Below are 23,988 nucleotides of genomic sequence, written 5' to 3'. Positions count from 1 at the left end.
TAGACAGCAGATATTGTTGCCATTTCCATTTGACATTTTAAGTCACTTGTCTCAGATCAATCCCAACTAGGCTGGGATTTAAGCCTCTACAGATTGACTCCAGAGCTTATATGCTTATCCAAGGTACACTGTCCCAGGTAATGGCTAGGACGTAGGTCGCCCCTCTAACACTATGGGAATACCCAGAGAAGTAAAAATAGGTTGACCTTTCCCTTATCAACATCATTGTTTGGTTGAGGAAACAAGCCTCTCAACCATGCAACCTCAGAAACATTGCAAGGACTGTCCCTCAGTGACATGTGACACTTGCCCAGTGGGTGGGCCTGCTATGTCATTTTGCTGAGCCGGAGTGCCCATGGAAGATATGGAATTTGAACTTGGCCTTGAGAGGTATGGAATAGTGGGAAGAATGTGGAATTAGGATCCGAAGTATGAGGGTTCACTCGCTAACAGTGTGATCTGGACCACAGTTCTTTCCTTCAGGGTTCTTATCTGGAAAATGAGTGATGTGGATTAGACTACTAGTTCTTACCAGAAGTACCCTACTCCTAGGAGGTATTTTGGAAATTGTGAGGGCAGTTTTGGTTGTGAAAATGATTGGGGGGGTGGCTCTTAGGTAGGAGCCAGGAATGACAGGCGTTCTGCACACTATGAAGAATTGTCTTGGGGCGCCTTGGTGGCTCAGTCGTTAAGTGTCTGCCTTCGGCTCAGGTCATGGTCCCAGGGTCCTGAGACTGAGCCCTGCATCGGGCTCCCTGTTCAGAAAGAAGCCTGCTTCTCCCTCTCCCACTCCCCCTGCTTGTATTCCCTCTCTCAGTGTCTCTCTCTGTCAAATAAATAAATAAAATCTTAAAAAAAAAAAAAAAAGAATTGTCTCGTATCTTGCCCTACCTTTAGAAGACCTCTGGACATTCATGAAAGTGAAAACTCTGTTTATAATTATCTGAGCCTAGAACATAGCATTACATCTCAAGATGAATTTTTCATGGTTTTGTTTTTACTGATTAAAGCTACACAATAAACAAAGGAAATATTGAACTTCATTTCCCCAGAACTTTACCGTGCATTATTACCGTGGTAATAGCAACTGTATTCGTGGTGCTTGAATCACTGATACCACATCCCAGGGTCATTCTGCTTCAGCTGGCTGTCCCATTCATAGTGATCCTGCACTGACCTGCTAGCCTCTGACAACTTCATCACATCTTCTAACGAAGCGACGTATGAGCATTTACAGATTAGAATATATATTGTTTCATTATAAATGACTTTTGTTTTTGCTTTGCAATAGAGTTATGGCATAATATGTGCTATTTAAAATACTGTTTACATCTTCATTATCACTGATTCCGGTGAATTTCTTTTCAGGATAGCAAGAAAGAACAAGAAATACTTACAGTAAAAAAAAAAAAAATGGTGCGCCGGTCTGATAGAAGGAAGATCATCCTGTATTTGATGATCTCTCAGGGCCTTTCCAGTTGGAATTTTCTGTGGATGTAGGGAGGGGGTTGGGTTTGGAGAGGAAGCAGGGAGCATTCCAGGACGGGAATGACACCAGTGATGTGGCCTGGTGGAGCAGGGGTTGGAGGGTCCGCAGACAAGCCGGGAGAGGGAAGAAACTTCCTCAGAGCCTGGTCTTGTCATGTTCCCTGGAAGCCACTCCTTTCATTCCTCCCCGCCCTCACTGTAATTGAAGACTCCTGGGGGAACTGTCAGGGCCAGAATTACAGGAAATTGCCTTGTGGCCAGTGGGGCTTCTCTGGTTACTTCCCTCAGTGGCCGAGGGCAGTGATGGCTTCCTGTCTGTTAGCTGGGTGTCTTTGCCTCCTTGTTCGGCCAAGTTCCCAAGAAACCTTAGCTTCTGTCCCTTCCATTTTTGCCCAGCTCCCGTGAGTAGGATTTTATCCCCTGTCTTCGCCAGCTCCCTTGCTCCATACGAGTGATCTGGAAACGTTGGGTCCATGACAGACAAATTTTGTGGGACACCCAAAAGGCACTGTTTGGAAGTAGGCCATACATAGCTCCAAACGGATATCCAAACAGCTCTGGCAATGCCTGATGAGTCCTCTCCCTCGAAGGGGGTGACTTGGATCATTTAGTAACATAATTGTTTTTCTCCTTACCGATTATATATGCTCGCTGAAGATGGCTTGGAAAATACAGAAATAGATGTGGAAGCAAATACAAATTACCCGTTACCCCATGAAATATAGTACTCGGCAGGAGACGAAGGTGACAGCGTAGGTGAAGGTCTGTCTCTCTGTTCTTTATGCTATGCCAGCCACCCCAACTTCTTCCCCCCCACAGTGCCTCTTGATCTCACCCTCATGAATACTTGCCTGTCCTGTATGCCATAAAATGGAAGGCAAACTGGAAAGTGTACAATAACACTTAACATGTCAAAGGCATATAAGAGATAAACTATCTCGTATCAAGAAGGTGTTTGGAATCTAAAATAGCAATATTTTGTCAGAGCTCTGCCACCACTACCTTATTACTGAGGTGTTGCGGTGATAAAGTGTTGTGGGAATGTCTACAGAGATAAAAGACCATCTGAGAAACTCACAGTGCTCCCTGGGAATTAGGAAAAGACTCACAGTACAAAGAGGCAAGAATGATTAAGCATGAGGCAGGGCTCGTAAATGTGCCTTTCTCTTTTGAGAAAAAAAAAAGAACAGCCAACATTAAACAAAAAAAGTTGGATGATACTAAATCCATCCCAGAGATAAAGCTCTTGTTACAGATAATAGTTAGAATTTATGTCTTGCTCCGCCGCCGCACCCCCCCCACCCAAGGTGGATAGGGTCAGAATGGCAGTTTCCTTATTTCTGAACCCTTTCATTGAAGCTCTGGTAGAGAGAGGACTTAGAAAACTCTAAGGCCAAGGGTTAAGGTCAGGGCTTTGGAGTTAGTCAGACCTGGGTTCAAATCCCAGCTCCATTCAGATGGTCATCAAAACGTTCTATGTGCCATCCGCTCTTTTCGACATTGGGGATATAACATTGGACAATATAGATAGGGTCGCTACTTACGTGGAGCTTACATTCTAGTGGGGGGACGGGAGAGAGAATGTTTAATGTTGAAAAGAGAGCACAGTGATATGATTGGAAGGAACTGGGGGCTGCCTTAGGTTGAGTAGTCAGGAAAGGTCTCTCTGAGAGTAGACAAGTGAACTAAGACCCGGTTGATGAAAAGAGGCCAGCAATAATAATAATAATAATAATAATAATAATAATAATAATAATAAACCAACATCTAGGGAAGAGCATTCCAGGCAGAAATAACAGGAAGGGCAAAGGCCCTGAGGCATAAACAGGCTTAAGTTTTTATAGAATGAAATACCAGTGTGATTGAAGCAGAGTCAGCCTGGGAGAGAGTGAAGAGATGCGGTTAGAGAGAGTCAGTGCAGGTCAGGTCACACAGGGGCTTTGTAGAAATTCAGCTAGTAATCCTCATCATCAACCTCATCATCAAGCAGATAAGAAAAAAGGAAGTTGAACAGTTGAGGGTATACTGTACGGTACCAGGTGAGGCATTTGGATCTGACTAACTGGGGCACAGGGGTGTTACTGTAAGGTTTGAATGATGTGTTGAAAGTAGAGCCTGAGGAGGACAATTCCAGGAGCAGAGTACAGGGTGGCCATTTTCATCTATCATCACATTTCTAGCACTCGAAATTTCTCTCAAGTTCTCTGCTATAGCTACTGCTTTCTCCATGAACACCAAATACACAAATCCAGTGTGACTCATGACACCATCATATGAGATGATTAAGCCACTCTAAATTTACTTGGTTAGGAGTGTAGCTAAGGGTTAGGTTCCCTGGGGCTACATTGCTTCTTTGTTCACATGGTTTACTAACTTTTTTCTCTTTCTCTCTTTTTTTTTTAAATAGGGCGAGAAGAAGTCCTATGGAAAGCCATGTGGGGGCCAAGACTGTAGTGGTGGCTGTAAATGCTTTCCTGAGAAAGGAGCGAGAGTAAGTGGCTTCTTCCATTGCTGAAAGACACAATGTCAAAGGAGTTGCGATCTGACGTGTGCGTGTGCGTGTGCGTGTGTGTGTTTTCTTTAGAATTAAACTGCTTAGAATTTACTCTTGTGACTTCATGGAATAAGCAAAGTGATGAGGACCAGCTGGAAGGAGCTTTACTACCCAGATGAGAGGCAGAACTAGATTGGTCAAGGTCTCTGAGGGAGCAGGAAGAGGTTTCCTCCATTGACTTAATGCCAACGTTTCCTCAAGGTTTCATCTGGAGTATTTCCAAAAGCCAATTAGGTTGTGAAGAACCAGATTATGTTTGTAGATAGGTGTACATTTTCTTTTTTTTTTTTTTAAAGATTTTATTTATTTATTTGACAGAGACAGAGACAGCGAGAATAGGAACACAAGCAGGGGGAGCGGGAGAGGGAGAAGCAGGCTTCCCGCTGAGCAGGGAGCCCGATGTGGGGCTCTATCCCAGGACCCTGGGATCATGACCTGAGCCGAAGGCGGCCGCTTAACAACTGAGCCACCCAGGCACCCTAGATGTACATTTTCATAGCTCATTTTTAGCCACTTGGTCCTTCCCTCTGGGGAACAAGCGGTCCAGTGGTTATCTACACACCAGGGATGTGAGCACTGCTTGAGCTCTCTCTCCCTCTCTCTCTCTCTGACAAATAAATAAATAAAAACCTTAAAAAAAAAGAGTTTCCAGGGTAGCCTTAAAGTCCAAAAATCCGGGTGACTGCCCATAAAGAATGATTTGTAGGTATTATATTAGAAGCTAGGATTTATTTAAAAACATTCTGGGATATATTCAGTGTCTTGGTCCTTATTGGCAAATTGCAGGGAGTACAGTGAGTTAGCAGAGTGTTTCCATCAGCCCTTGTATATGCATATGGGAAGCATTGCCCCAGATGATTTGTACCCCTGACTCTCAGAGAATAAACCGACATCTTTAGTGTAACTCAGAAAAAAAGCATTCGAGGGGGTTCCATTTTTACAAAATGAAAAATAATCTATGTCCCCGGGATTTATAGCCATCCTGTAGAATTCAGATCTTCTGACTTGCAGCATTGTGTCTGCACTCTGATCACATTCAAAAATGCCTAAGAGCTTACACTGTCAAAGGGAGGGAGCATAAATAGGTCAACCAGACCCTCAAAAACATGGCCAAACAGGGAACAGAGTGGTCACTCCACCTTCTCTTTCATTATCTTCCATTTGGAGTAAAGTGAAATATCAAACTATGCCAGAATTTGAAGGAAGAGAAAAAACCATCTCCTCATCAAAAGGGACCAGGCCCATTATACATTAAAGGGACTTAGAGAATCCTAAAATATCAGAAAAGGACGTATCTTAGTGAGCTTCTCATCTTATCCACCGATTGTATAGAGAAAGCAGACTCTGAGAAGGAAAATGACTTCCCGGGGTCACACAGCAAATTGATGACAGATTCAGACTATTACCTGGATCCTTTGATTTCTTGCCTATTTACTTTTACCCACTGTTGCCTCCCGGAGAAGTCATGTTCACTGTAGCCACCGAGGCCCATGCCTCTGCCTCTGATCTTCAACCAGGAAACACTTTAGAAAAAACATGGTTCTATAATAAATATATGAATACATTCTTAAACAACATGCAAGCAATAGAAGCGAAGCAGAAGTCTCCTCTGAGACTCCAGTCCCCCTGTTGTCTTTCTGGTCTTTTCCTGTACATAATCAGAGATGTAGAAATATGAACAAAAATAGTTTCATTTTCTGGGTTTTTTTTTTTCCAAACTACAATCATAAGTATATATTCTGTGCCTTGTTTTGTTTTGGGGTGTGCTTTTTTAGCCATTTAATATGTCCTTAAGATCTTTTTCTCTCCCCTCCCCCATTGTTTAATCCAGCCATTCATTCCCCTTTTGATGAACACTTAGGTTGTTTCCAAATGTTTCCTGTTTTAAAAAGTGGCAGTGCCCCAGTGGAAATCCACAAACAGATCTTGTACTTATAGGATCAGAATTTCCAGATACAAGGTAATAAAGATTTTTAACTCTCAAAGCTAGTGCTTTCTTGCCCCACAAAATACTCCAATTTACACTCCCATCAGCACTGTATAGGAGTGCCCACGTGTCTACGCCCTTGTCCACATTTGATATTTTTGCTAATATGGGTGAAAATCCTCCCAATTCCCAGACTGTACATGAGTTTAGGTGTCTTTTGCCATATTCATGGAACATGTGTATTTCTTCTGTGAATTTCCTGGACATGTCCTCTGCCCACTTTCATAATGAGTGATTCTGACTGACTTACCTTTCCTCTGCAAAGATATCATAAATAAAAAATGGCCCAAGTGGAAGCGGATGAGATTTGCAGTTTGCCGCCAAAGGGCATTTCCTGGCAGATTGTAGAGGACAGGAGGCAAGTCAGTCAGACCCCGCCACCAGGGAACTGCGAAGCACATCTGGGCTGTTGGTTGGGGGTGCAGAGCCTTTAAAAGTAGAAAATCTTATTATATATCTGAACAGAAGTTAGTCCCACACCAGACAAACATGCCAAAGATGACCGCATTGTTTAACCCCTGGCTGAGAGTTTGATCTTTGAAGATGGAAGGCAGTGGATTTCCTCAGTAAGGAGCTTTCATTTGGCTTCCAAGCATCTGGAGCCCTCGTCTGTCTTCTCCTTTGAAAACATGAGTGGCTAAAGGGCTGCGGGACTGGGGAAAATAGAATATCACCGCACTGATTTTTTTTCTCAATATTTAAAAGGTGCAGAGCCCGCCCAGTTAAACATGGTCCTCGAGTTTGTGAAGTCTGTAGTTGCTGGGAACGTTTGTCCAGGTTGCTGTACCAGACCAAGCTGTAATTCATGAGTCAAAACCAGGGATGTCCTATTTCCCAGATAGATCAGGTCCCTTTGCGTCATTCTCTCTACCCTCCTGCCTTCCCAGGGCCAAGCAGGATTGTTTAAACTGGCTCCAGCACTGTTGACCCTGCAGGACAGCCCCTCAGTACCCCTTTTGTGCAGATGTCAGAAAGATTTGAGACTGTTTTCCTTAGCTGAGCAGCGGGCCCCATTTGGATTTCAAGCTGTTCCCTTCGAGCTCTGCGCGCTGTGGGGAATGGAACGTCGGGGTCACCCCTGAGATATGCCGCAGCCCTTGGCAGGCCTGCCTCCTGCCTTGGGGAAACATCAAGTACATAGCTTGCTGGGCAGTGTGTACTTTTCCTTTGCCAAAGGCCTCTTGAACTGACTAGGACATTTACACAACACCTAACACTCCTGCACAACGGCAAACCAACCCCCTTCTGGCTTACGTGCTCTCGAACTGCTTTCTCGAGGGTTTGCCCTGCCTGGTAAAAAGCCTTTGCCTAGGGGCGCCTAGGTGGCTCAGATGGTTGAGTGTCTGCCTTCGGCTCAGGTCATGATCTCCAGGTGCTGGGATCGAGCCCCGCGTCGAGCTTCCAGCTCTGCGGGGAGTCTGCTTCTCCCTCTGCCTCTCCCCCTGCTCTCTCTGTCTTTCAAACGAATAAATAAAAAAATCTTAAAAAAAAAAAAAAAAAAGCCTTTGCCTAACATTGGTGTACTGCTTTGGTACTTTCCCAAAGCATCTTCTTGCAGGGTCCATATTATCTCTAGGCCACAAGTGTCTTGGCCAAGCTCACTAGCCTGTCAATGGTGAAACTTACTTAGCCTCCTTCAGGAGAATGTCAACTTTAAAAGAGAGCATACCTGCTAATGTTAAAGAAAGGGTTTCTTTTTTTCCCCCTGGACATTGAAATTTGGACTTAACGATTTGACTTTCAGCTTTCTTTCTGGGCAGGGGGTGAGGGGATGTTTTATTAACTCGGAAAACCATTCTTTGGAGTTTTTCTCTTCCCTGGTATATTTTTTTGGTGGGGGTGCATTAGATTGAACAAAAAATATCCATTTTCCATCTCCACCTCTTCCCATTTTTTCCCTACTGGATTTGCAAGTTGTCTCTGCATTGTACTACATCGGTGTGTGCTTGAGTTGGGAGATGGTGGGACTGTGTGTTTTGTTCCGATCCTCCTGTATTCCTTAATATGATTTCAGACTTTCCCCTGTTTTTGCGGTGTTCCAGCTGGCATTTATATACAGCATGGTGAGCTCCGAATTATGCATGCCACCTAAAGGAGCATTGTCACAGATAATCCCAAACCGTGGGGAATATTGGGATCCCCCCCTTCCCATAAAGGCTGTTTGTCCCTGTTTTACCGCTGTGTCCTAGCTAGAGAGTTTCACGTGAAGCACCCCGGGTCTTTTATCTCCTCATTTGCAGCCTGCTTCCTGCTTCTTCTCTGTGAAAAACTCTGTGTTTCCCATGAATTCCAGGCCCAGATGCATTGACCACTAGTTTTGTTTTTTGGGTTTGGTTTGGTTTGGTTTAGTTTTGTTTGACTCTCCTCCTGCAAATAGCTGGCGTTCCCCATGTCAGAGGCCTTTCCATTGGCTCCTGATCTGGGCAATTTTGGTGGACATCTTTCCCTTCTCCCTGTGTGCCCACCCCCCACGCCCCAGTGTCCTTATCCTCTACCGCTCCCAAGGCGAAGCTTATGTTGCTCGTGAGCTCCTTGGGTGGCCGGGCCTTGCTCCAGCCGCATGAAGCCGCTTGCCTTCATTGCACACCCACTCCTCGGCCCTCCGCGGGCTGGCCTCACTGCGAACACGGGGCCCCAGTAACCTGCTAATCCAAATGGATATTTTTCAGTCTTTATCTCCTGTCGCCTCACTGCTGCACGAGACACCTTCCTGAAACACTCTGTTCCCTTGGATTTCATGATGTTCTTCTCTCCTCGTGTTTTTCCTACTTTGGGACTCCCCAGGGTTTTGTCCTCATCCTACTTCTCTGCTCATGAGAGGCCTCTCTTAGGGTGGTTTCAGAGATGCCAGGGATTTCCACTGCCTCCCATACAATGATAAATATTAAATCTCTGCCTTTAGCTCAGACCTTTCTCCTTAGATTCAGGTCAGCATAGTCAATTTCTTTTATTATTATTATTATTTTTTTAAAGATTGTATTTATTTATTTGACAGGGAGAGAGAAAGAGAGAAAACAAGCAGGCAGAGGGAGAGAGAGAAGCAGACTCCCCGCGGAGCAGGGAGCCCGATGCAGGGCTCGATCCCAGGACCCTGGGATCATGACCTGAGCCGAAGGCAGATGCTTAACCGACTGAGCCACCCAGGCGTCCCTGGTGTGGTCAATTTCTTATTGGCTATCTCTGCTTGGAATTTTACTGGCACCACAACCATGTCTCATACAGAATTCCGCTATCACCTCCCACCAGACATGCCCCTTCCTAAGTCTTAGCTGCCTTCTCTATCTCAGCAAATGGCATCACCACGCACTTTATTGCTCAAGCCAGAAACCTTTCTCCACCGCTGCCTCCAGTTCATCATCACATCCTGTCCATTTATCTTCCGAAACAAAGCCCAAATCCATCCACCCGTCTCCATACTTATTTGTCCAGTCCAGGCCCGTATATTGTCTTGCCTGAATTACGTTACGAGCCCTCAGACTGGTCCTCCAACCACCAGACTCACTCTCTCCCAGCTGTTCGCCACTCTGCTGTCATAATCTTTCCAGAACATAAATATGATCCTGAAACTCTTGCTCAAAATCCTTCAGTGGCTCCCAGTAGATCTCACAGTAAAATCTTAGCTCTAGTAGGCTTAGGAAGTCCTCTGTGGCCGGGTGCTTGACTGCCTCTCCCACATCAGCTCTCACCACCAGGTGCTTCCTCCTTCAGAAAGCACAACCAAACCAGACTCATGAACTGAACCCTTTACAGTTCACAGAATCTGCTATGTTATTTAGCAGGGCTCCGGGTTTTATACATGCTACTCCATTTCCATGTATTCTCCTTCCACTGGGTCCACCCTCTCTCTGCTGGCTTGCTTCTGTTTACCCATCCTTTAAAACCGAACGCAGGCTTCACCTCCATGTGGAGCCTCCTGCGATCTGCAAGGCTGAGGTTATCTCCTTTCTCGCTATTCCTCTCGTGCTGAACCATAGCAAGCTATTGACTTGTCTGTTCTCCACTAGCTTAGGTACTCCTAAAGGGTAGAGGCTGGGTCTTTTTAGATTCTGCGGGGGCAGTAGACACTACAAACTGTTTCGTGAAGGACTGACCAACTGACCCACCAGCTGGGATGGGTAGGGGTCCAGCCGTACTCTCCACATCCTGGATTAGCTGTGAGGTTGCTGTGCAGCAGATGAGAGTCCACTGTCTCGGGGGAATCCCTTCTGCTAAAAGTAGGCAAGGAGCTGGGGCAGTCATTTCCATATTGTTTCTAGATCCTGTTACCTGTAAGCCGACCCCCGCCCCGCACCCCGCTCTTTCCCACACTCTGGTTCCTATAGCTTGCTTTGGGGTTTTGTTCTACCTAACCCCTCTGAGCTTTGGGCGCTGCCCTCTTCTTTTGAGTGGTCGCTTCTTACTCTGTGCCTGCCAAGGCAAGGGACTTGGCAGAATGCTTTTATTTTGCTACCAGCAATGAGTCCTTCCTCCAAGGTGAGGCTATTCTTGAATAATTGTGAGTCAAAGGTAATCACGGGCTTTCTTTTTTGACATTGATTGCACTCTCCTCTCCACCAAGCCTCTTAGCTTTCTGCAAAGTTGATAGTCTTGAGTTTCCCTTGTTCTTCTCGCCTCATGGGAGGAGAGGAACAGCCTTTGTGCAGGGACGTAGCCATCGGGTGGCAGTAGGGGTGGGAGGTAAAAAAAAAAAAAAAATTAGAAGTCTCTGTGCATTTCAATATACTGTAGTTATTTAGGTGCAGGATAATTGACGATAAGGTTAAAATGTAGTGTCTCTGCACCAAATCAAGGTGCACTCATAGCCCGGCAGATGTTTGTGGTTATCTTAATCCCTTCTTTGATCATTCTGGGGCAGTATGGGGTTTATGGTTCCATACTAGTGAGGGACCTTCTGTTAGAAAGGAGCCAAGGAGCCGGAGGAGGCGATAATACACAGTTGTGGAGTCAAGAGCCCCGCTTTAGATATCCAGAGACCCCAGTGCCAGACCAGAGCTTTGCTAACTGGGTGACTTGGGCTGATGCTTCCCCCCTCAGGGTCTCAGTTTACCTCCAAGTAAAATGAGGAGTTTGGGCTGGGTAATCTCAAAGAAGCCACTGGCTCCGATCATCTAAGTCAGACACCGTTACGTTACTGCACTGTGACAGTCCCTTGCCCCCGGGGTGTCTTATCGTGCTTTCTAGTGTTGCAGGGAGATATGGAAGGCGAAGTCTGACAGTGCCCTACCCTTTGGAGTGGTGTCTTGGCAGCTGCCTCTGATGTAAATCAATTGCTGGGGCCTTTTACTGCTGATGCTGGAAGCTTCTCACCGCTGAAGCTGCACTCTTGTGGGAATGTGCGGCCCTCCCCCCTCCTTGATCATCTGACTGGTGTGATTTGAAGAGAACCACAGGGATGTCTCCTCACCACCCATGCTCCCCAAATATCTTCCCTGCCTTGCCAGGGAATTCTTTCTTCCCACAGTTCTGGCTTCATGGACTCACTCTTTAGCTTAAGCATTGCTTGATCCTTGCACTGCTTGAATACATTACGTATGCCATTCTGATGAAAGGAAGCAGGGTCCCCTCTGCATCCCTGGGGAGGAGTTGTGAGCACAGATCTCTAGAGACCACTTGTTTTTTCTTGGACTGGCCCGCTGAGCCATATGTCAGAGACATTGGCTGTCAAGACACGGGCGAGCATCCTGCATGGCAGTGTGTGATGTATTGTCTCCTCGTAGAGTCTGCCATCATCTTCCCTTGCCAGCTGGTTACCCTTTTCCTAACTTCCTCCTTTGGCCATCCAGGCTTCCCTTCCTCTTGCTCCGGCATCTCTAGCTCTCCATCCCTCCTTCCCGTTGTCCCCGCCATAGCGTCCTCACCCACTTCCTCCCCTCTGCTTTCAGGTGCCTAGGATCACTTCCTGTGTCACTAGTCCCTTTTTGGCCATCCATCAAAAGGCATGTCCTCATGCAGGATATTAAAACTTAGGATTTGTTGGGGCATCTGGGTGGCTCAGTCATTGGGCATCTGCCTTCGGCTCAGGTCATGATCCCAGGGTCCTGGGATCGAGTCCCGCATCGGGCTCCCTGCTCAGTGGGGAGTCTGCTTCTCTCTGCTGCTCCCCCTGCTTGTGCTCTCTCTCTCTCTCTCTCTCTCTCTCTGTGTGTGTGTCAAATAAATAAATAAAATCTTTAAAAAGAAAACTTAGGATTTGTTTAAGAACATTATGGGATAGGACGCCTGGGTGGCTCAGTCGTTAAGCGTCTGCCTTCGGCTCAGGTCATGATCCCAGCGTCCTGGGATCGAGTCCCACATCAGGCTCCTTGCTCAGCGGGGAGTCTGCTTCTCTCTGCTGCTCCCCCTGCTTGTGCTCTCTCTCTCTCTCTCCCTCTCTCTCTCTGTGTGTGTGTCAAATAAATAAATAAAATCTTTAAAAAGAAAACTTAGGATTTGTTTAAGAACATTATGGGATAGGACGCCTGGGTGGCTCAGTCAGTCAAGCGTCTGCCTTCAGCTCAGGTCATGATTCCAGAGTCCTGGGATCGAGTCCCACATCGGGCTCCCTGCTCAGTGGGGAGTCTGCTTCCTTGCCCTTCCCCTGGCTTGTGCTCTCTCTCTGTCTCTCTCAAATAAATAAATAAAATCTTCAAAAAATCATTATGAGATATAGTCAGTGTCTTGGTCCTTCTTGGCAAATGGCAGTGAGCACAGTGCCCTGGCAGAATATTTCCATCAGCCTACAGCAGCAGGATGTCAGAAAGAGCGGCTGTGATGGACTTTATAGAAGCGTACCCACTTACCCAGAGATTCTCGCCCTCAGAGCCTGGATCAGTGGGCTCCAAACTTGGGGGAAGGAGGGAGTGCCATGTACACAAGTCAGTCCACTGGCAGTTGAAAAGAAAATACTACAACTCCCCATTTAAATTGAGAATGTCTAGAAAGCAATTAAGATTGGATTGAATTGTCTAATTCATGTAAAGCGCTTACAACAGTGTGCGGTACACTGGGCACCATGTGAGCGTTAGCCATTCTTACTGCTGTTATGAAGCCTGTATACTGTCCTGGGCTCCCTCATCCGGTGCGTCTGTCTTCGGCTTTCCCATTGCATATGCCCCATAAGGTATTCTGAGGGAAGACCGGGAGCCCACAAGACAGGAGGGGCGATGCTGGGGACCTCACATCTTTTTCCCCTGGACCTATACCAGAGATGTTGCTATTTCCTTGGGCCCAGTTAAGTGGATTTATGGATTATATTCTCCAGCTACATTAACCCTTACAAAATGGGTAAGTGGCTTAAGAAAATTCCTGCAAATAAACCATGTCTTAAAGAGAAAACTAACAACGTGAGCACGTGAAAATGGCAGGGCTCACACTTCTCCTACTCTTAGACTGAGTTTTTCCATCAGCCTCATTATAAGGTAAAAACCACGACAATCTAATTATACCCGGCCAGAAGGTGGCAAAAAAAGTAATGCAGGAATAATCAAGAAGACTATATAAAATGTGGATTTACACCCATTCTCAATAATGAAAACTCTTGTCCTAAGTGCATGTTGTAAGTGTATATTGTGCTTTGAAATGTTAGCTAATAATATAATGAGGCCATCATGACAGGACGTTTGACATGAGATGTGTTTCATCTTTTTACATGTTCTGTATCTTATGTGTTTCATTATATATATGTGGAGTAGGACATGTATATAATTTAAATAATTATTAATAATATATCATAGGGCGCCTGGCTGGCTCAGTCGGTTAAGCGACTGCCTTCGGCTCAGGTCATGATCCTGGAGTCCCGGGATCGAGTCCCGCATCGGGCTCCCAGCTTGGCAGGGAGTCTGCTTCTCCCTCTGACCCTCCTTCCTCTCATGTTCTCTGTTTCTCATTCTCTCTCTCTCAAATAAATAAATAAAATCTTAAAAAAAATAATATATCATATTGTGTGTATTATATACATAAAGAGAGAAAGAGAGACAGACGGAAAGAGAGGAAGCATGCTCAAATTTTTTTTCACTGAAAAAGGTAGGCAATCAGAAATATTGGGAGCCACTGACCCAGACCATACTTAGAATAGATGGGGACCCACAAACAGAGGCAAAAGAACTTTGAATAAAAGAAAAATAACTGCCTTGAAATCTTTTGCTCTTTCCCTACAGAATGGCCACGCCATCAACTTTAGAGCTTCACCTTGGCAATTTTACATAAAATAAAGCAATGAGAATCTCAGGAGTTGGGAGAAGTGAGATAGTAAAGAAATGTAAAAATCATAAAATTTCAAGCCGAGAAGGTTGGATCCAAGCCCCAAGTGGCATATTATAGTTTATAAAAGGCTTTCCTAGCATGCCTCTGAAAGCTCTTACCCTCACTTTAAATAGGAAGACTTTTAGAAGAAACAGCTTCAGAGAGGTTAAGAGACTTTCCCAAGGTCCCTTGTAAGTGGCATCGCTGAGATTTGAAACAAGTATTCCACACCCCTGCCCAGTGTTCTTTCCTCTCTGCCAAATAGCCTCTTCATCCCATGACCATAACCAGATGAGCTCACTTGGGTTGGATTGTTGTGAAGAGAGGGGCACTTGTGGTGGAGAAAATCTGCTAAGACGTAGACCAGACACCAGTAAATTCATAGTCCTTCCCCTGCCTCAGTGAGAAGTGACTTCCGCCTGCAGGTATAGCATCTGTTTACATCCTTGTCTGGGTTTTAAAATGTTTTCCTCATACTCCTGTCTTTTAAAAACTAAAGAGGGGTTGCCTGGGTGGCTTAGTCAGTTAAGCAGTTAAGCTTCGGTTCCGGTCACGATCCCGGAGTCCTGGGATCGAGCCCCACATCAGTCTCCTTGCTCAGCGGGGAGCCTGCTTCTCCCTCTTCCTCTGCCCCTCCCTCCTGCTTGTGCGCTCTCTCTTTCTGACAGATAAATAAATTAAATCTTAAAAAAAATTTTAAAATAAAAACTAAAGTAAAATGCACACATCAGGAAAGCCTGGGTTGTGTCTGTGACTACAGGTTTTGTGAGGAGTCATGTCAGTTGTTAGAGTTCTGGTGCAGGGCTGTCCCTCTATGTAGGCCACTCATTGTATGGCAGTTCACTGCAATGGAATTGGAAATGGGTGTAGATGAAATTCCCAAGTGTATGTCAGGGAAGTCATTTGGTGTCTATTCTGAGAAGACTTGCATTAATGGAAATCTTCCAAGACTGTTTAAGAAAATTAATTGCATGGCATCTCTCTTAAGCTATAGTAGAAGTCGATGGGGAACAAATGTGCATTGCTCTGCAGAAATTTGCTTCACTGTCATCTCTTCAAAAGAGCTTTTATTTTAAGAAATGGGGCACGTGGCCATTTATTTAATGGCCACCTTTATTTATAGAGGTAGAGGTCCCAGACTATGTTCTGTATTTTGTTTTTCTCATTGTGTTGTGTGAGGTTCGAGCCCATTAGACATGATTTAAGAAAGCACTCTGGGGGCTAAATATTGGTGCAGGCACTGTGGGGAATGCAAACATATTACAAGGACCAGACCTCTATTTAGGGAGACTACACACACACACGCACGCACGCACGCATGCACACACACTACAGGTCCTCAAAAGGAGATATTAGTATGGACTAGAGTGATTAAACAAAGTATTTTTTTTTAAAGATTTTATTTATTTATTTGACAGAGGGAGAGCACAAGTAGGCAGAGGGAGAGGGAGAAGCAGGCTCTCCGCTGAGCAGGGAGCCGGATGTGGGGCTCGATCCCAGGACCCCGGGATCATGACCTGAGCCGAAGGCAGATGCTTAACCGACTGAGCCACCCAGGCACCCCTAAACAAAGTATTTTTTTAATATTATGACAAAAAAAAAGTTTCTTTAGGAGCATGAATTTGGTGGGGGTCATGCAGGGCGGATTGGAGTAGAGAGACATGAGAGGCAGGTAGAATGCTCCCTATTTTTTAGAGGTTAAGCTGGGATATGCACACGGGAAAGTGTGCATCATTTTCTGCTGCTCAGATCCTATGTTTCTTTCAGTGATTCTCTCCAGCCTTGAACACACAGCACAGACACACATCCACATTCACCTAAAACAGTGATCGGATAACGAGGGCTTCATTTTAGATGAATGTATCACCTTTTTATTTATTTTTTAATGAGCTGGAAGACGGGGCTAGCTCCTTTTCCCCCTCACATTCCTCCAACTCCTTGGAAATGAGTCTCTCCACTTGTTAGTCCCTACTGATCCCAAAGGAGGAACATTCATCCCCAAACCAAGTAGAGTCCACAGCACAGAGGTGACCCTTGTCTTGATTACAGGGGAGACTGTGTGATGCTTTTCTGCACGGGATGCTAAGAGCTCCTGCCATCAGTGCAGGGCCCAGCGAGAAAGGCCAACTCAGTGGGTTCTGAAAGAGCTTCTGTTTCCTACTTGACACATTTTGTTACAGGAGTTATGAGCGAAAGGTAGGGCTTGGGAATCACGAAAGAAGGAAGCCATTGTTTCCCTTAAGACAAATTTGGAAGCGTGGTCAGTGGAGATATCTACGGCATTGTGTCCTTATGCTGAATTACCAGCTGTGACCATAGCAGGCTCATGCCGCGGACTTGACTGAGCGCTTGGCTTTGCTATGACAGCTTTTACACTTTTTAATCCTGTTGTACAAGCTTAGTTTTTGTCTTTAATTTTTGAAAACCCAAAGGAAAAAAAGAATGCTCATTCCTTTGGACCCCAGGGATATTAATGTATATGTTTAGTTACTGTCCATACCAAAGAAACCCTGATCTCTGTCCCCATGCATGTCTTTGCTAGTTCAAGTAATTGTAGTGACTTGGCGTTCCACTGTTTTAGTTGGGTTCCCTCTTGGAGCTGACACAGTCACTGATTGCTGCCCCCTTCACGTGTTGCTGGGGAAATGCCAGGAAAGCTATGAGCAAAGGAGGGAGCTGGGGAGAAACATGCTGTGGGGCCCAGAATGGAATGAGGGGTAACCAGGGTTCAGGAGCCAGGTTTCCCCATAGAGAGACAAAAAGAAAGCAAACAAAAGGAAGAGACAGGTTTAAACAGGCTCCCCAGACGGGGCCCCTTTGCTGTAAGAACAGAGCCTTAAACTTCACAAAGCTCAGGGAGGGAAGGAAGCCAGGGGTTAAACATAGCCTTTGCAATTCAGTTGAAGAATTATTAACTGAGTCTACACAGAGAGAAAAGCCACACATGTTCACATAGAGCAACGTTTATTTTTCTTAAAACCCATTCAGACACTCCATGAACTCAGAAATGTACCTAAACCTGTATATCCCCATAGATAGTGATCCCCCCCAAACCTGAAAAGTACCCAACAGTACATACATAGAAACATAGAGACTCAGAGAGGCTCAGGAGGGCAAAGACACCCGGAGCCCCACGATGCCTAACATGGACTGGTTTTTGAGACATGTGCTGGGGAGTTTAGTGACCTCATAAAATCCACTGTGGGAAGTGTGAGCCCGTGGTTCCAGTGATTGATAACCGGGGTAAGGCAAGCTAACAGTTCACTGAGTTTTACCTTCCAAATTGCTCCCAAACCTAACTAAAGCTCTGAGAGCAGGATGGAAGCCTGTCTCCTTCCTCCCTCGTGAAGTGAGGAGCCGGGCTTGAAGGCCTCCAGGGTTCCCTGGAGGAAGCAGAGCGTGGAGTGTCACAGAGCCCCCTGCCAGGCTGTAAACGAGCCTAATGACAAAATGCCCCCACTCTGACCAGCTCCCACAGGGCGTCCACTGGGTTCCCGGTTTCCCAGATTCCCTAGGGGAACTTGATCTGGCCCAGGGGCCCGCACGGGCTCTTCACATCGTCCCCAGAAGTCCCCGCTCCTTGGGACCCCCAAGCACAGAGCGCACTCCCACACCCGGCCAGCCCCGCGGAGGCACGGGAGGCCGGGTCTCTGAGGCAACCTCTCGGGGCTCAGTCGCAAGGCTGCCACCCCCCAGGGAGGGGGCCCTGCCCAGCCCAGCCCAGCAGGAGCAACAGAACCTCCTCTGCAGCCCAAGGGGGAGGCGGCCGCCCCACTTGAAGCAGCTTAGGGTGACCGTGAGCCACTGGTCGCTGCCCCACTGTGCCTGTGGCCCAAACCAGAGTGGCCCTTGGCTCTTTGCAATGGGAGAAACGGAAACAAACACAGCCTGGGAGCTTTGGACCAGCTTCCAAACTCAAAGGTCCTCAAGTGTCCCTTGTCCCTCACCCCCCTCCATAAAAAGCATTTACCTCCTGAAGAAAGGGAGGACATTGAGACTCACAGGACAGCAGAGCCAGAAGGCACTTTAGGAATCATCTAGTCCAACAACCATTTCCTCTTACGTAGGGGGTTCCAGAGTGGGGAAAAAAAACTTTCCTTGATTAATGAAGGCCAGGGATGTGTGTGTGTGTGTGTGTGTGTGGTGTTTGGGAACAAGAGGGAGGGAAAGAGAGAGAGTCAGATTCAGGGACTACGTGCAAGCCCAAACCACAGAACTTGTGAGCAGGAAGGCACTTACTCGGCCCAGTGGCCAGACACTCTTCATACTTCCCAGAAATCTGCAGGTACCCAGAAGAGGGTAGGGGAAATTTATCATCTTCGTAGTACAAATAAGTCCAGTGGTTGAGAGCACAGGTGTTGGAGCCAGATAAACCAATCTTTTAAGACCTGGCTCTGTCGTTTACTACATGTGTGATCTTTATCCCATGGTTCACAGCCAAGGGCACTCTTGTGCCCCAGGGAATATTTGGCCAGGTCTGGAAACAGTTTTGTGGGTTTGTTGTTTTTTTTTTTAAGATTTTATTTATTTATTTAATTGACAGAGAGAGAGAGAGAGAGAGAGAGACAGTGAGAGAGGGAACACAAGCAGGGGGAGTGGGAGAGGGAGAAGCAGGCCTCCCGCCGAGCAGGGAGCCCGATGTGGGGCTCGATCCCAGGACCCTGGAACCATGACCTGAGCCGAAGGCAGATGCTTAACTGAGCCACCCAGGTGCCCCTGGAAACAGTTTTGATTGCTGTAATTGGTGAGGTGCTACTGGCATCTAGTGGGTAGAGGACAAGGATGCTGTTAAACATCCTACAATGCACAGGACCCTTCCCCCACAACGTGGAACTATCTGGCCCAACGTGTCAAGATGCCAAGGTTGAGAAACCCTACATCAAGCCAATGGCTTAACCATTCTGAGCTTCAGTTTCTGCATCTGTGACCTGGAGTGGTTGTAGCTGACTCACAGGGTTGCTATGGTCATTGCATAGGCTAAGTCATACACATAAAGCAATCGATGTAGCGCCTGACGCCAAGTCAGTGCTCCATTACTTATTAGCTGTTAGCATGACCAAACCCTCCCTCAACGTCATGTTCTCCTATAGTTGCCATCCCCCTTCTCTGCTTCCCTTACAGCATTACCCCCTGAAATAGCTGTTTATACTGAAAATCTTCACTTTTCCTCTTCTCTCTTGAATCTGCTCTAATCGGGCTTTCATTGTCACCACTCCTTTCTCATAAAGGTCACCAGTGACGTCCATTGCTAATTCCAATGATCATCTCTCAGTCTACTTACTTGGCCTACCTCCAGCATTTGAAATGGCTGCTCACTGTCTTGAAAAATTTACTTTGCTTGACTTCCAAGATGCCACTCCTTTGATTCTCCTCCGACCTCGATGGAGGAAGTTTCTCAGTCTCCTTTGCTCCACATGGAGAGGGACTTGGTCTGATTTGTTTTGTTCTGTTGAATGAAGGAACAAATAAGATTTATTGTGAGGATTAAATAAGATAATGTATGTAAAGAGCTTAGCACACATTAAGCACTGATCATCCTCATCACCACTACTACAGCTGTTATCACTGATGTTATTGCTATTATTATAATTACCATTATTCTCACCTACTGGGCTTTGAGGCCCTTGAACATGGGATCAGCGTTTCGTTTGTCTTGATCTTCCCTTGTATAGAACTTTATTCAATGGAAGAGTATATATTCAAGCCTGGATATATATGCAGAAAACAGTTTGCCAGGGACAGGAAGAGTTGATGAGGGCATGAGACTGGAGTGGGACCTTAGAGGAGAAACAGATTTGGAAGAGCTTGACCCGGGTCGGGGGTGGGTGCCTAGAGGCTCATGAGAATCCAGAGCATCCAGAAGGGAATCACATCTTAGCCACTTTTACTCTCCTCTTCATAAATGATGGGACCATAAAACATAGGGAGTAGCAGTTCTCACCCATTAATCATCCCAACTCCTCCTCTCCCAGGTATGGGGGAGAAGTGGAACTGTGGCCAAATGTTAGCATGAATAGAGCTTATCTGTTGGGTTTGACAGAGTAAGCAACATAAATCCACTTCACTCACAGGACTGCTTAAACTTCATTTTCAGTCATCTTGAACTTTGAACAATTTTGTATGCTAATAGGCTCCTACCGCCATCTTTAAGAACTGGCAAGTGGCATATTAGACTGAGAACTTGGTCCCTTAGGGGTAGCCATTAGAAAAAGCACACAACTCAAATCTTATTAGGAAACCTGTGAACATTCAACACGACCATTAGGTGTTGCCGATCGTTTTAATAACATAATTTGGCAACATTTGGAGTGAAAATGAGGTAATAATCAAATAGGCTATTTGCATCAAGTTTCTTTTTTCCATTCAAAATAGAATGTCTAGTTTTTATAATACTCATGCCAATACTCATGCCAACTGTGGCATTAAATGATGGCTAGCCTTTCCTTTCTCTCTTTTACCACCTACTTCCAGCAATATGTCCATAGCTTAGAACCTAAGAAATGCTATTCAATAACACCCACACGTTTCCAGTCCCTGACCATCCAAAACCTACACTCCTGCTTACTTGCATTATAGCCCATATGCGGTAACCAATCTGCTTTGCGGATGGGTCAGCCTCTCTAGCTTACATAAAACTCCGAAGGATTTTTTTTTTTAACTTATAGAACCCAAATCATTGACTTCAAAGGGAATTATGTTAATGCAACTTTACTTTCAAATCAGCATTTATTTTCTTTGAGTTTGAGCTTGCCATCAACTCAAAGTTCTTCCAAAAATTAGCTTAGTTTTTACATTTTCTAAAATTTTTTCTTGACAACAGTCTTATTTTTAAGCCTTTCAGTAGGTGCTTAATAAATACACGAGTCACATAAAGGTCACCATGATTTTCCAACTGGCTGGGCTGTTGGTGGCTTTTGGCAGTTCTGTTATTATTTGTCAAAAATCCTCCAGTATCCATCTGGGCCCACAGATAGCCAAGGCTCCTGAAAGAAGTGTTGATAGAGCCCAAGGGGGAAGTTGTAATTCATTCTGGAAAGGTGACCCAGCTGCCTGAGTCCCCTGGGCCTCCCATAGATGCCAAATGAGCTCCTAGCCTCGTAATCCCATCTGTGATCTAAATGTATCCAGAAACGACCCACTCATCTCCTTCTCTTGACTAATGTGCTCGCAGAGACGTATTCTTCCTACTAAAATATAGGGGTTGCCTTCAGAGCTATCAGAGATAGTGATTGTCATCTTTTTCGCCATCATCATCATAAAAAGCGATAAGAATGGTACATAATAATGAGCTAATAATAGTTTTTTACCATTTATAAAGTATTTACTCTGTGCCAGGCTTTGTGCTAGGTATCTTACATATATTGTATCCTTTCATATTTTTAGTGAGATATAAATGTCATACCACGAAGTTCACCATTTTACAGATGAGGAAACAAAGATTTAGAGAGGTTAAGTGATTTGCCAGTTTCCCACAGCATGTAAGCAAGTGGTAGAGCTGAGAGTCAGAGGCAGATCTCACTGGTCCCCAAACCCATGCATACCTTTCGATCTCCCTAATGGCCCTTTATGTGTCGCGTCCATTAACATTTTCACTAGTAGGGAAACCAAAGGGAAAATTGTAGCTTTCTGTTTCTCTCTTCCACTTCCTGCTCCTGTGTCCCTCAAGGGATTGATGACTTTGGTATCCCTAGAAACCACTGTCTTCCTGCCCACACCTCCTCCGTACACACACTAATATCCAGTACACAGTTCCCCTGTCAAAATCTGCTCTCAGCTACTGACATTAATTTGCACTGAAGGTCTAAAAGTCTTTTAGCTCCTTAATTTGTCATGCCATCTTAGGACTAGTTTTGTTTAATAATAAGCCATTATTTAGCACAGTGACATGAACAAAATTTTGGCAGGAAGTGTAGAGTTTAAGTTCTGATCTGGTTTCCCCATGCTGAATGTGTTACTCTGGACAGCGAAGCTCTATGAGCCTCAGTTTTCTCAGCTGTAAAATGGAAATAATAATAGTCCATACACTTGTGAGGGCTAAACCAAATATGCATGCTAAATGTATAATGCAATGCCTTGAAACAGAGTACGTGTTCAATAAATGCCAATAGTTCTTTTGGTGGCATCAGTGAATGAGTAGAATGGGGAATTATAGAGAACCCATCAAGCTGTATGGCCTTGAATCTCCCTAGGCTGCCTGCCCACCAGGCAAACTTTGATTTAAAAAAAAAAAATTGTTACATGAAGAAGTGAATGATAGTATGCCAAGTAGTATACTAATCAAGTTAAATAGCTCTTGCAAATTCTTGCCAGTTTAATCAACTAAAAGCATAAAGATCACTTTTGGCATTAAATCTCTACCTGCTTTCCTCACAGCAATCACAGCATTTCCCTCTTTAAGAAACGACAATGATTCCCTGTTGTCATCTGAAAAGCAAAACTTCATTGGCCCTGTAGGATACTGAGCATGTCCAGAAGCTTCCCGGTATCAGCTTGGGTCTGACCCGCCCGAGATCACGTAGCCCCGCCAGACCTGTGTGGTTGGAGAGAGGTGAAAAGGCCCGAATAGAGTCGGCAGGTTGAGATGAGGATTTGGCATCTAGATTGCAAGCCAAGTTATCCGTTTAGGGCTTAAGTCGATTCCGACATCCTCTCCGAACATGGGCAGGGTGAGCAATCAGCAGAGTTCCAAACAGCAGGATGCCCTTACGCAATCTAAGAGCAAACACCAGAGACCTGAACTTGACTAATAATAGGAGTCGCCATGAATTATTTACCATATACCAGACACTTTGCTAAGGACTCTCCTCTGTGTTCATTATCTCATTTAATTCTTATAATCTTTAATAAAAGTAAGTAGTATTATCCTCCCCATTTTAAAGATTGAGGAAACCAAGGATTGCAGAGCTAGAGAGTGGTGAGGCTGGGATTAGACGCCAGATCCATCTGGTTGCAACCAATATACCCTCAACAGCTATACTATAATAATGCCTCCCACAACACCAGAGTGCTGCTGGTAACCACAGGCCACACACTTGGAGACTTAGGCACAAGGATAACATGATCCCAGCAATAAAGCTGACTTGCTGCTTAGCCAGAGAATTCTTGAAGTGAGGCTTATGGTATTTTTCTACTGTATGGTGGCAGGAGTTGGCCAAGAGTCTGAGGTGTGGCTGAGACGATCAGGGAGGGCCTGAGAGAGATTCTGGGTTGGATTGAGGCAGGTTCCTGCAGGGATTTATTTCTCTTGTGGCTGCACACAAGTTCACTTTGTTCGATAGACGGGTCCTGGGATTTTTGTCTTGAGTGCCTCGTATATTCTCATCTTCAGGGGTCACACATAGAATGATAGCTTTTATCACTCTACATTTATTATCTGCTTCCCTTGATCTCTAAAGAAAGTGCAACAAGCAAGAGGAGATGGCTTTCTTCCTTAAAGAGCTCTGTAACCTTCCGGGAAATGAAACGACAGTTCTAAGAGGTGGCCCCGATTTGCAAGTATGGCGTCTGGGTGCTCCAGAAAGAGCCTCAGCAGGAAATCGCTGAAGGGTGTGACAGTGTTAATCAGGTGGCCTCAGTTGGAAACCACCTTGGTCCTTTTGGAGGATGGAGAGAACGCTGTGAGCTACCTCTGAATGTTTTCTTCCCTCTAGTGGTCAGTGGGAGGAGGAAAGAACGATGGTATATGCAGTCCCCCCTGTTTACTCTAAGTGCAATCCTAGAAGTAACATCCAAAGAAGAT

The 23,988-nt window shown here is 45.4% G+C and overlaps 1 protein-coding gene across 2 annotated transcripts in view; it reads left to right on the top strand.

Moving 5' to 3' along the window:
• Positions 1–23,988, top strand: part of COL4A6 (collagen type IV alpha 6 chain) — a 274,938-nt gene that overhangs the window by 125,943 nt on the left and 125,007 nt on the right. For both annotated transcript variants that reach the window (XM_064574460.1, XM_045881370.3), the window contains exon 3: positions 3,896–3,979. In XM_064574460.1, coding sequence (XP_064430530.1) covers positions 3,896–3,979 — 84 coding nt within the window. The remainder of the gene's footprint in view (positions 1–3,895; positions 3,980–23,988) is intronic.

The sequence above is a fragment of the Mirounga angustirostris genome, unplaced genomic scaffold (assembly GCF_029215605.1).
Source record: "Mirounga angustirostris isolate CCGP_5_RB_7025 unplaced genomic scaffold, mMirAng1.0.hap1 SCAF_11, whole genome shotgun sequence".
Lineage (NCBI taxonomy): Eukaryota > Metazoa > Chordata > Mammalia > Carnivora > Phocidae > Mirounga > Mirounga angustirostris.
Note: the sequence above shows the minus strand (reverse complement) of the source record. Positions and strands in the feature narration are given on the sequence as shown.